The sequence below is a fragment of the Neltuma alba genome, unplaced genomic scaffold (assembly GCF_004799145.2).
Source record: "Neltuma alba isolate B1F8T4 unplaced genomic scaffold, ASM479914v2 tig00010170_pilon, whole genome shotgun sequence".
Lineage (NCBI taxonomy): Eukaryota > Viridiplantae > Streptophyta > Magnoliopsida > Fabales > Fabaceae > Neltuma > Neltuma alba.
In genome coordinates, this window is record NW_021635113.1 from 383,167 (window position 1) to 395,942 (window position 12,776).

The following is a 12,776-nucleotide window of genomic DNA, read 5'->3' on the forward strand; positions in this document are numbered from 1 at the left end:
TATTATTTTTCATAAAATTTACTTTAAAAAAATAAAAAATTTTAAACCATCCAAATCTGATACATTATACGATCAAGAAAAAGATATTTCAGTGTACGTCAAACACCATGGCTAAAAAGTGTAAAACTTACAACAATACGAACAAGCGCAGACCTTCCCTTTAGTTTAATTTTCTGCATAATATAAGCACCCCAGGCCCCAGCACTTAATTAATGAAATATTAAAAAAACAGAAACTAAAAAAAATTCACACAAGCTGCAGTCTTTTTTTTTGGAGCAAAAAGAAAGTTCATTTTTTACTTTTTATATTGTGCCTCTGAACTTTTTCCACTTCATCGCCAAATCCGACAAAGTCTTTGTGGATGACCCATCCTCCATTATGGCACTTTCAGCAGCATCCTTCAGCTTCTTCATTCTTCTACGAACTTCTTTGCCTTCTTCATCTTCCATCGCACTCTTTATCACCTTCGCTATTTCCTCCTTCTCCACCAAGCCATTCTGGTGATCATGAACCCCTGATGGTGATCTCACTGCCACCTTCAAGCCATCCACGAGCATCGCCGCGTTCGTCCTCTGCTCGGCGAACAGCGGCCAAGCAATCAGCGGCACTCCGCTAACGACGCTTTCGAGCACCGAGTTCCAACCACAGTGAGTCAAGAACGCGGCGGTGGCTTCGTGACGGAGGACGTCCACTTGTGGGGCCCAAGAAGCCATGACTAAACCTCGCTCCCGGGTTCTCTCTTGGAACCCTTTTGGTAAGAAACTCTCGAGCTGGTCATTTTCAGGCTTTATCAGGTAAGAGGCCGACGCTTTGCTGCTTGGAGCCTTCACGTTGACCCATAAGAACCTTACGTTGCTCAGTTCTAGTCCTAATGCTAGCTCTTTGATTTGGTCTTCAGAGAGGGACCCACCACTTCCGAAAGAAATGTACAGCACAGAGTTGGGTGGTTGCAGGTCCAACCATTTCAAGCAATCTGACCCAATTTCCCGATTCGTTGACCCGGTTTGTATGATGGGTCCAACTGGATAGACATTCGTAGCTTCTCCATCCTGCAAGGCAATACGCTTCGGCTTTTCACATTATGATACTGAAACGAGGCCTATACTCAAGTGAAAACATCATCAACATAAAATGTATAAAAATATATGAACTCTCAAAATATGAAAGATATAGAGTTTTGTTATATTCATGAATTAAATGATATACTATCTCCTGTTTTTAATATGAGAATGAATTGGCGATTGAATTTGGTTATAAAGAACTCAATTTACTTTGTCTTTAATATTTATCTATTTTGCCTTCTAATCTTTATGGTGATTGCACATGTTAAGAAGTTCTTATTAATCAGTAATTCAAATACATGTAATTAATAAAAGTATTTTAGAGAAGATAACATTTATTTATTACAAAAAGCTAACTTAACTAATTTTTTGAATATTTGTAAATTAATTATTCAGCTCTTATATTAAGGACAAGAGGTTATATATTAAGTTTCATATACATATACATGAAATTTACACAATAATTAATTAATCTATATAAATACTTCATTGAGTGGGTGAAAATATTTATTTGTTCTTGTTGGGAAGATTCGTGGTCCGTTTCATTCAGATGGTTCGGTCAATTATGTGTTCCTAAAAACTGCAAAAATTGAAATGTGGTTGGACCAAACAACATTTTAGAGTTCAGGTGGAAGAAAACATCAAGCTAACCCTTTGCATTTATTATAGACCAGCCCGATCAGATCGACTTCCGTCCTATAGTTCAGAAAATAGACATTGTCTGAACTAAAAATAAAGAAAATATTGAGATTACCGATCCAAAATTTTAGTTTTTTAAGAGTTAAATATAGTTCTACGATCACAAATAACATAATACTATAAAATTTATAATCACAAAAAGTTTCATAATTAAGTAATTAAAAGTCGCAGTGCAGTTTATTTCTAAAAACATGTGTACTGTAGAAATGTATGTTGTTATAAAGTAATATTAAAGAAAGGAAGACGTATCATTTGCATATCAATGTGTATTTCTATGAGTATCTCTCTGCATATAGAAAGGAAAAGTGATATTCCAATTATTTATAATAAAGACAAAACATTTTATTTGATATGGAAGTTACATCTAGATTATGATTTTTACACAGGCCACACACAAAAAAATTCCATTCCATGGCTAATTGATTAATTTTGTATCTAAATTAATTTGGGACAAAATTTTCATTATTAATTTATTGTGTTTTTATAGAGACAGAAATCATGCTAACATTTTTAATGGATTAAGGTGCAAATCTACCCATGAAGTATTCTGTCAGGGATACCAAATACCATAAACTTTTTCAGGCATAAAAATACACATGAAATATTTGAATTGGTACAAAAATAGCACAGTCGTTAAGTCAACTAATGTTAACTGCTTAACAAATATATCAAGTAAAAATGGTGCAAAAAATACATATTAAGTTTCCAACAGCTGTGATATTTTTGCACCATTTTGAAAATTTTATGTATATTTTTGTACTATTTTCTTAACCTACATTTTTGTTAAACAGCTAAGGTTAGTTGACTTAACAGTTGTGATATTTTTACGTTACTTTGAAAATTTCATATGTAATTTTACATCTAAAAAAAACTTTTGGTGCTAGATGCTCCTAGCAAAATTCTTCATGGGTAAATTTTATAGCTTGGCCTTTTTTTTAAATCCTAACCCAGCCACTTAAGTTGTTATATTGTACAACATGCGTATACACTAAGCATTAATTGCTAGCATCTCCCAATATACTCACTTCAGAAAAACGTGTGACAATGAACAGTTTAAATTAAACATTTGAACTGATTTTGTGTGAAGAAAAAGGACAAAATAATACGTGTAATAACAGATCCTACTTTTTAGAGGATCCACTTCTTAAAGAAACAGAGTCTTGTTAGTAAAAGTCAATATGTATGTGTGTGTATCATTAATCAACAGTTATTAGATCGTCTGATTAAAAAAAATTCGATATTGTTAAACAAAATGATGAGTTTTAATTTTGTGAGTGGAGTACCTAAATAAAGATATTTCTCCTCTTGAAGTATGGTTTCTCTACTTGAATTCAAATTAGTTAATACTCCACTAGTGCCTAATATATAAATTTTTGTAGGGTTCTATTTAGTTTTAAATATAAGATTTAATTCATTTTTCCCATATTCCTCATGTTTACCCAAACAAATTTACATAACTTATGAACTGATACATAATCTAATGTTACATAAGCATAATTCTAGGAAGATCACATCATATGTGTAATAATTAACTAATTTATCTAACTTTTTAATACACTAAAACTAGTTATTTGGCTCTTATATAAATAATGGAAGGTATCATGTGGGTAGATTTATCACACAACATATAGACATACGCATGATTAAGGGTTAGTTTGTTTAAGCTGACAGAGAAAGAGATTTTTAGTTGGGCTAAACATGACAATGTTCTTGAGAGTATGTGAGAATTGTTGGGCGATGATTTAAGCTAAACACATTAAGGATGTGTTAAGAAAAAGTTATTTCAATAAGCTATTTGAAATAATTTAAAAAAAGATAAAAAATATTTCTCCAACAAAAACTTCATGATTAGCTTAATTTCTCTCAACATAAATCAATTGCTAAACTTAAGTAAAATTACCTTTTTTACCGTAAATATTATCATGTGATTCACCTTGAATTGAGGTGGAACTTATTGAATTGGAAAAAAAAAAAAATCTATTTAGAAAAAGATCCCTCCAATTAAAACATGACTCACCTTGAAGTCAAATTTGTTGTTAAGATCATATAAAGAGGAGATTTCCCAGAATAGCGTGTTTCTGCGTGTGAGATATCAATAAGATTGCTTACCTCGAAGGGTCCTTTCTCTTGCATCTTTTTGATGGGACCGCTTTCCATCTCAACGAAGCTATTGACGAAAATACCATCAGCCAAACGGTGCCGTTTGCATCGTTGAAGGAACTGCTTGTACGCTAGATCCCTTCGATCTTGAAGATTATCTGGAAGATCTATGCCACGAACAGGGACGCAACCTGGAATCTCTATAAATCCGGGAAGGTCTCGGAACTCACAGTTCGAAACGACCTTCTCGTCCAGCTTCGTTGAATAAAGACAAAGCGAGAGCAACATGGCAGACGAAGGGAAGTAAATATACGACAAGACGTTTAGCTCCTTGGCCAGTTCAATCGCCTCATTAGCGAAGGGATCAACGACAACTGCGACTAGGTTCGTTGAAGCTATGAGGGACCTCAAGGCTTCCCGCACGTAAGGGATGGAGCGAGAAACGGCGAGCTGAAGCTGGACTTGAAGCGACGTCTTTTCAGGAAGGTCGTGGAAGCTCACGGGGGGAAGAAAAACGTGATCTATAGCCGGAGGAAGAGCTCGAAGGAACGGCACGGAGGCGGAGGGAGCAGATTCGATGGTCGGGATGATGCAGGTCACGTGGAAGTCAGGGTGGAGATGAACAAGACGCTTCGCGAATTCAAGAATCGAGACTTGGTGGCTAAACGCCGGGATCGAGATGAGAGCGACGTGCGTTTTGGTCTCCATGGGAGTTCAAGCTATGGCCAAGCTGTGTTCTGTCAGAGAAACTTTTTTTCCTTTTTTTGGTTTTTGTTTCCTTAAAGGTGAAGAAAAAGAAGAAGGGTTTGTTCTGTGGAGAGAGAGAGAGAAGTGGAGAACTTTATTGAAAAGATTGAACTTCGTTTTTAAACAAAGGTTTTGGAAGGGTATTGCTTGTGAGCCTGCAATTGCACTGATATGCATCCCCTTATACGACATAATTCTAACAAGAAAAAGACAAGAAAAACTGTTTGAAATACGTTCACGTCTATGGGTAGGCAAATAAGAAGAGTAGGTGTTCTGATTTAAATGTCATATAGACATACATAAAGCGACATGTCATACTATACAGCGTCAGCTTGTTCTCCTTGAGGCTGTAACCATTTGCTTGGTTCAGAATGAAAATAAAAACAAGAAAGGCAATTAATGAAAATGATATACCGGTTTACAGTAGACATGAGGTGGGTAAAGCACATAGCATGTGGTCATCCAAAAATGGTAGATAGAAACTGAAAAGGATATAATGGTCAATGAAATTATTAAGTGAGGCCCTTTTATTACCAATTTATTTTAATATTTAACTGTTGCTAAATTACAATGGTATCATATGATCTATATATAGAGCCAACTTCACCTAGCTAGTGACATAATACTTGTTATTACTGTAGTAATACCAAATGCAACACAATTGCATAAGCGCGGCTAAATTAATTAGAACAATTAATTTGGTTTGGAACCTCTAATGTGCCTCTATTTCATCTTCTATAATGCGTTTTGCAACATCACATCCTCTCAAATATTTTTCCCCCTCTTTTGATCATTAGATTTTACATAAACTAAGTGACATTTTGATATTTTTAAAAAAATATGAAATGATGCAGTTTGATTTGTGTTTTTATGTTTTTTTTTTTAAGAAAGTAAATCCAAATTGCCCAATTTTGGAGTTTTCTTTTGAAAAATTACGAAAATTCATCAAAATATCACTTATTTTATGTAAAATATAATAATCAAAATAAAAAAGAACTCTTCTAGTCTTTAATATAGGACCTATTTGTTGAGTTGATTTTATTCCTAAATATAAGACTTATTTCTTATGTTTATCAATTTTTCTTAAATTATCCCTATGGATCTCCCTCAACCATAATCAAGTGGAAGAGGGAGAGAGGATATTAAAGAAGATGATCATGGTGTTTTAGGAAAAACATGTCATATTTCTTATAATTAACTAACTTACCTAACTTGCTTAATCTAATCAAATTAGTTAAATAGGTTTTATATTAATGACCAGAGGAGTATTTAGGAAGTTGAGGTATTACAATAGCACTATACAAAGGCACATTAAATGCTTAAAGAAAAGGTAGAATTTTATTGTGTGTGCGTGCGCGTGTGTCGTTGGATAACCAAACATTACTTCTCTGATCCTATTTATGAGGCATTTCCAGCCTGTTACATATAGACTAAGAAAAACGTTAAACTTCATTAACTCTTACTTAAAATTTAATGACTTTTCAATTTTATTCTTATTTAATATACATTATACCTTATATAAACAAAGTCAACACAATAATAAATGAGGGGTAAAATTATATATTCATACAAAATATTTCTCTCAGTGCCCTATAAATAAGACCAAAAATATCTTTTCTCTCTGTCTTATAAATAGGATTAAAACATATCTTCTCTCTCTACCCTATAAATAGGACCAGAGAAGTGTTTTTGTACATAAATGGCAAAAAAAGGCCAAAAGAAAAAGAAAAGAAATTAAAAGGGAGGGAACTCAAACTCTTGACTTAAAACAGGGGGAATGCTTTCACAGCCCAACCATCATCTTTTCTTGGTGTGGTGCATATCCTTCTTCGCACAGAACGGAGTGATTATAGAACTCGAAATGAATCATATACTATTGGCCGCTTGTTAGTTGTTACCATAAGAGAATTTATTATATGATATCATATATATATCGATATTTGATTATTCAAATTCGTGTTTTGACGTGGACCACGCGATGGCATGGCCTGAACTGATGAACATGAATGCGTTATTCCTTGATGGCCATAGTTGATCTTGGGATGCCACGTGGTGGGAACCAATGTTTTAATAAGTTTAAAATTAAATCTAAGAATTTTTTATGCAAAAGATTAAAAATGAAAAAACAAGGCTTTGTAAAATTTTTAAAATCTAAGTGTCAAATTATATTTTAAATAGTAACAAGTCGAAGCAATTAAAGAATAATTATTGTTCAATTTTTTGTAAATTTTTTAAATTTAATAATAAATCTCATAAAATAAAGCAACAAGTTACTATTTGACGAAGTGTAGTAATACTTTTTGACCGAAATTTTACTTCTATACGATTTAAATAAAACAACCAATTACATTAGGGTCTCTGAAAACTATAAAAGAAAAGAATTATAGAATAGGCTGGCACCAACCACCTAAAAGAGCGATAGGCAATAAAACAATAAACAATATGAAAAACAGAGCAACTCAAAGATGAGCTTCGAAAAAAAACTATAGAGAAAATGAATACAAGAGATTTATATTAATTTAGTCTAAACTTTTGGCCTACATCCAGTTCCTATGCTTCCCACTTGAGTTCTATTTTGCTCTTACAAGTTTTCAAAATCAGGGCACTTACAACTATATTACAATCACAAGACTTAGTCTTCATTCTCAAACTCAAGGATGACACTATACCTTGAGTTTCTACCTAACGATTGAAATGTATGAAGGGAATTGAAAGACGCGCAACGGAAATAAATTTAAAAATTTCAATCCCTTGTCCGGATCTACCGATCGTGTTTAAGTCAAGTAGTAAGAAGCATTACCTTCGATGTTCGGTTTCTTGGTGGCTCGGTGATTCCGCCGTTCAGGATGCCTCTGCTCGCCTCCTTTGTCGTTCGAAGTCGACAACTCCGGTTGGCTTCCTCTACCGGTATCCACACGAATAGCTCTCCAGTCACGAACGACGTGCTAGCGCCTCTTTGTCCGTCTAGGGTTTTTCAAAGAGTCCGTCCTCCTTCTCTATTTTTTGGCTGTCTCTTATCTGCAAGTGTTTTCACTCTCTCACTCAAAACCCTAGCTCCTAATATCAAATATATAGGATGCTATAGGTATTATGAATGATATTTAATTTCGAAATTAATCCTAAATTAATTTCAAAATTAATACAATATCAAATATTGCCTAATCAGATAAGAGAACAATTAAATAAATATGGTTTATATTAAATCCTTCTCACAGATTTAATTCACCTATTTATTTAATTCAAAATAAAGATATGACGGAATTAATTTATATAGATTTAATTTATCCTTATAAATTAAATCTAACAATTAATATCTCTTATATTTATATAATATGTATATATATACGAATTTATATATATATACACGTCCACCCTATATTATTCATTGAATCTGGACATATCTTAGATTTAATGAATCTGGACATCATAACTCGTGTTGGGCTATTTTGTGTGCGACCCTGTAGGCCCATATGAAGTTGGCAGTGGGCCATTAACTATAATTACTCATAAGTCGTAAGCGGTCTCTAGCAAGACATCACGACTACCCAAATCATATGAGGATCGTTGAACGATGTAACCTTTCATACAACCATATTGCGTCCCTTTTGTCACATGACATTTTGGTCATGGATGAGGCATGGAAAACGTCATCCTCCTATTCATGACCGTTACTTTCTCAATCCCTGAGTAGTCTTAGTATCGAAACGGAACTACCTTTCCATTATAGTATGGCCATACATTTCTCAGACTCACTCATCGAAGGGCCCAGTAATATCTCTCTACGAATGTGAGGGACAAATTCCATCTTGACCATTCACATTCCTCCGCATGAAAAACCACTAAGCCTGAACATAGTCTTTATGATCACTCGGTCAAAAGTGACTTTTGACTAGGTCAAAGCTAAGCGTTTCTCACGTAGGAATCCATGATGATCTCAGGTCAAAGGGCACAGTGACATGGTTTGTATATGAGAGAAGCTTATGACTTAACACATGCAGCTCTCTCATAGCGGGTCGGTCCAACACCTTGTACTCTTACATGTGCCTATGACTTTAATTTATATCTCTATATATCTTTAAAGTCATACTGGTCTTATTTCATCTCTGCTCCCACATAGATAACCGACCAGGGACATTTAGGATAAATCATGAGTTATCCAAGGATAGTCATCACAGTAAACATGCAAATAATATGATAACGTAATTAATAAATTCATAAATCAATAATGTTCATAGCAAAATGATTGGCCCCTAGGGCACAATTTCCAACATCCTCCCACTTGCACTAGGTACAATCATTAATTTGTCTAATTCCCATTGACCTAACATGACGCTCATGCTTTGCTTGCACAAGCGGCTTTGTTAGAGGATCAGCAACATTGTCTTCTCCTGCTACTTTGCATAGTTTTATATCACCTCTATCGTTGATTTCTCTGATGAGATGAAATCGCCTGAGTATATGCTTGGTCCTTTGATGTGACCTAGGCTCTTTGGCCTGTGCAATGGCACCTCTATTGTCACAGAACAAAGTTATTGGATCTGAGATGGTAGGTATGACCCCAAGTTCAGTAATGAACTTCCTTATCCAAATGGCTTCCTTAGCTGCATCAGATGCTGCTATATACTCAGCTTCCGTTGCAGAATCCGCTATAGTGCCCTGCTTAGAGCTCTTCCAGCTTACTGCTCCATTATTCAGGAGGAATATATATCCCGATTGCGATTTACTGTCGTCCTGGTCAGTTTGGAAACTTGCATCTATGTAACCTGTTACACAGAGCTCATCATCCAATCCACCATAGACCAAGAATAAGTCCTTAGTCCTTCTTAAGTACTTAAGGATATTCTTGACAGCAGTCCAATGGCCCTCACCAGGGTCCTGTTGATATCTGCTAGTCATACTTAAGGCAAACGAGACATCCGGTCGAGTACATAACATGGCGTACATGATAGATCCTATAGCCGAGGCATAAGGAACCTTACTCATGCGACCTCGCTGATCAGGTGTACTAGGACACAAATCCTTGCTGAGGTGAATACCATGAGACATGGGTATGAAACCCCTCTTTGATTCTTGCATACTGAACCTATGCAGTATTTTGTCTATGTATGTGCTCTGACTTAGTCCTAGAAGTCTTTTAGATCTATCTCTATAAATCCTAATTCCTAGGATGTAGGTGGCTTCACCCAAGTCTTTCATTAAGAAAGACTTTCCTAACCAAGACTTGACAATCTGCAAGGTAGGAATGTCATTCCCAACAAGTAGGATGTCATCGACATAGAGTACCAAAAACACAACTGTGCTCCCACTAACCTTCTTGTACATACAAGGTTCATCAGCATTTTGAAGAAATCCAAACCCTTTGACTACTTCATCAAAACGATGATTCCAACTCCGAGATGCTTGCTTCAATCCATAAATGGACCTTTGAAGTTTGCACACCTTACCAGAGTCCTTGGAAAGCACAAACCCTTCAGGTTGTGTCATGTACACATCCTCAAGTAGCTTTCCATTAAGGAATGCTGTCTTAACGTCCATCTGCCATATTTCATAGTCATAATATGCTGCAATGGCAAGGAGGATTCTGATTGACTTGGCCATTGCAACTGGGGAAAAAGTCTCATCATAGTCCACACTATGAGTTTGAGTAAATCCTTTTGCAACCAGCCGTGCCTTGTAGACATTTACATTGCCATCCATGTCGGTTTTCTCCTTAAAAACCCACTTGCACCCGACAATTTTTACACCTTCAGGCAGATCAACTAAGGTCCAAACCTGATTGTCGTACATGGATTGCATCTCAGACTTCATGGCAGTAAGCCATTTTTCAGAGTTTGGTCCCACTATAGCCTCTTGATAGGTAGTCGGCTCATTATGCTCAATGAGCAACACATCACGATTGTCAGAAATCAGGAATCCATATCTCTGAGGCTGAAACCGTGCCCTATTAGATCTCCGTGGACCTTGCGTGACTTGAGGAGCCTCAACAACTTGTTGTGAGTTATCTCCGATTTCCACCTGTAGGTCTGTGGTGTCTTGTGGCTCTCGAACTTCTTCGAGTTGTACCTTGCTCCCACTGGTTCTTTTAGAGATAAATTCTTGTTCGAGAAAGATACCATTTCTGACAACAAACACTTTGTTATCGGTGGGGTTGTAGACATAGTATCCCTTGGTTTCCTTAGGATATCCCACAAAAAGGCACTTTGAGGATTTGGGCTCTAATTTATCTGAGGCTTGTTGCTTAACATAGACCTCACATCCCCAAATCTTGAGAAAAGACAAACTAGGTTTTCTCCCAATCCATATCTCATAGGGAGTCTTTTCAATTGCCTTAGATGGAACACGATTCAGTATGAACGCAGCTGTCTCTAGGGCATGGCCCCAAAAGGACGGTGGAAGATTTGTTTGACCCATCATGGATCGAACCATATCTAATAGTGTTCGATTCCTTCGTTCAGAAACACCATTCCATTGTGGTGTTCCTGGAGGAGTCAATTGTGAGACTATCCTACAACTCCTAAGATGATCAATGAACTCTTGGCTCAAATATTCACCACCCTGATCAGATCGAAGGGCTTTAATTGTTTTGCCAAGCTGGTTTTGTACTTCATTTTGAAATATCTTGAACATTTCAAAAGACTCGGATTTATGTTTCATCAGATAGATGTACCCATATCTGCTAAAATCATCTATAAATGTGATGAAGTACGAATAACCTCCTTTGGCATTTGTATTCATCGGTCCACACACATCTATATGTATGAGGCCCAACAAATCTGTGGCCCTCTCACTGTGCCCAATGAAAGGTGACTTAGTCATCTTTCTTAACAAGCAAGACTCGCAAGTATCATATGATTCAAAATTAAATGAGTTGAGAAATCCATCTTGATGGAGTTTAGAAATGCGTTTCTCATTTATGTGGCCTAGACGACAGTGCCAGAGGTATGTCAGATTCAAATCGTTTGGTTTGACCCTTTTGGCGGTTATGTTATAGATATTTCCATGATTGAGTTGTTCTAAATTCAATATATAATGATCACCATGCAAATCACCATGAGCATAGAAAACATCACTACGATAAATAGAACATCTACCATTCCCAGCAATGGAAGTATAACCTTCCTTATCCAAATAAGAAAGAGAAACAATGTTACTACTCAAAGCAGGAACATAATAGCAATTGTTCAAAACTAACAAAAGCCCAGTGGGCAGAACTAATTCATAAGCGCCTACAGCTAAAGCAGCAACCCTTGCTCTGTTTCCAACTCGTAGGTCAACTTCGCCCTTCTTCAGCTTCCTACTGTCCTTTAGACCCTGCACATTTGTACAAATGTGAGAACCACATGCAGTATCTAATACCCATGTAGTGGAAGTAGAAAGATGAATGTCTATAACATAAATACCTGAAGTGATAGCCCCGCTATCCTTCTTGTTCTTTTCCAGATCTTCGAGGTAGAGCATGCAATTCCTCTTCCAATGACCAGGTTCATTGCAGAAGAAGCAGACTCCTTCCTTTGGAGGCTTTGCCTTCTTTGGTGCAGGCTTGGTTTGAGGATTGCCTGACTCTTTGGTCTTACCAGATGAGCCATAACCTTTCCCTTTGCCCTTGCCTTTGCCTTTCTTCTTTATATCCTTTCCTTTCTGAACCATCAAAATAGAACTGGGCTTCTTCTTAACACTCGGCTCAGTAGTTTTAAGCATCCCATGCAGTTTAGAAATAGATTTCTCCATGTTGTTCATGTTGTAGTTCATGACAAACTGGTCATAACTTTCGGGGAGTGAGTTCAAGATCAAATCTGTAGCTAACTCCTAGCTCATGGGAAATCCAAGCCTTTCAAGGTGATCAATGTACCCTTTCATCTTTAAGACATGAGCACTGACTGATGCACCTTCAGCCATCTTGCAGGAATGTAAGGCCTTAGTGGTCTCATACCTCTCTTGCCTTGCCTGTTGCTGGAACATTTCCTTGAGATGGACAATCATCTCATAAACCTCCATGTGGTCCAGATCTCTTTGGAGCTCTGGAACCATGGTGGTAAGCATCAAGCATCCCACATCAACAGAGTCTTCCTTATGCTTTGCGTAAGCATCTCTATAAGCTCTAGGAGCGTTGGCTGCTGGCTCTTCAGGAATGGGTTGATCTAGGACATGTGCCTTTCTTTCATGCTTGAG

The 12,776-nt window shown here is 36.5% G+C and overlaps 1 protein-coding gene across 1 annotated transcript; it reads right to left on the reverse strand.

Moving 5' to 3' along the window:
- Positions 1–302: 302 nt before the first annotated feature.
- On the reverse strand, positions 303–4,628 carry LOC114754602 (hydroquinone glucosyltransferase). The gene is made up of 2 exons (XM_028943401.1): positions 3,870–4,628; positions 303–1,049 (listed from the first exon to the last, which is right to left on the reverse strand). The coding sequence occupies exons 1-2, from the start codon at positions 4,566–4,568 to the stop codon at positions 303–305; spliced, it is 1,446 nt and encodes a 481-aa protein (XP_028799234.1). The 5' UTR covers positions 4,569–4,628.
- Between the last annotated feature and the right edge of the window lie 8,148 nt (positions 4,629–12,776).

Bases quoted from the DNA above. Each gene is read 5' to 3' on its own strand.
- LOC114754602 (XM_028943401.1), bottom strand. From the start codon at position 4,568: ATGGAGACCAAAACGCACGTCGCTCTCATCTCGATCCCGGCGTTTAGC. The intron at 1,050-3,869 runs GTAAGCAATCTT...ATTGCCTTGCAG, and splicing joins AAGAGAAAGGACCCTTCGAG to GATGGAGAAGCTACGAATGT.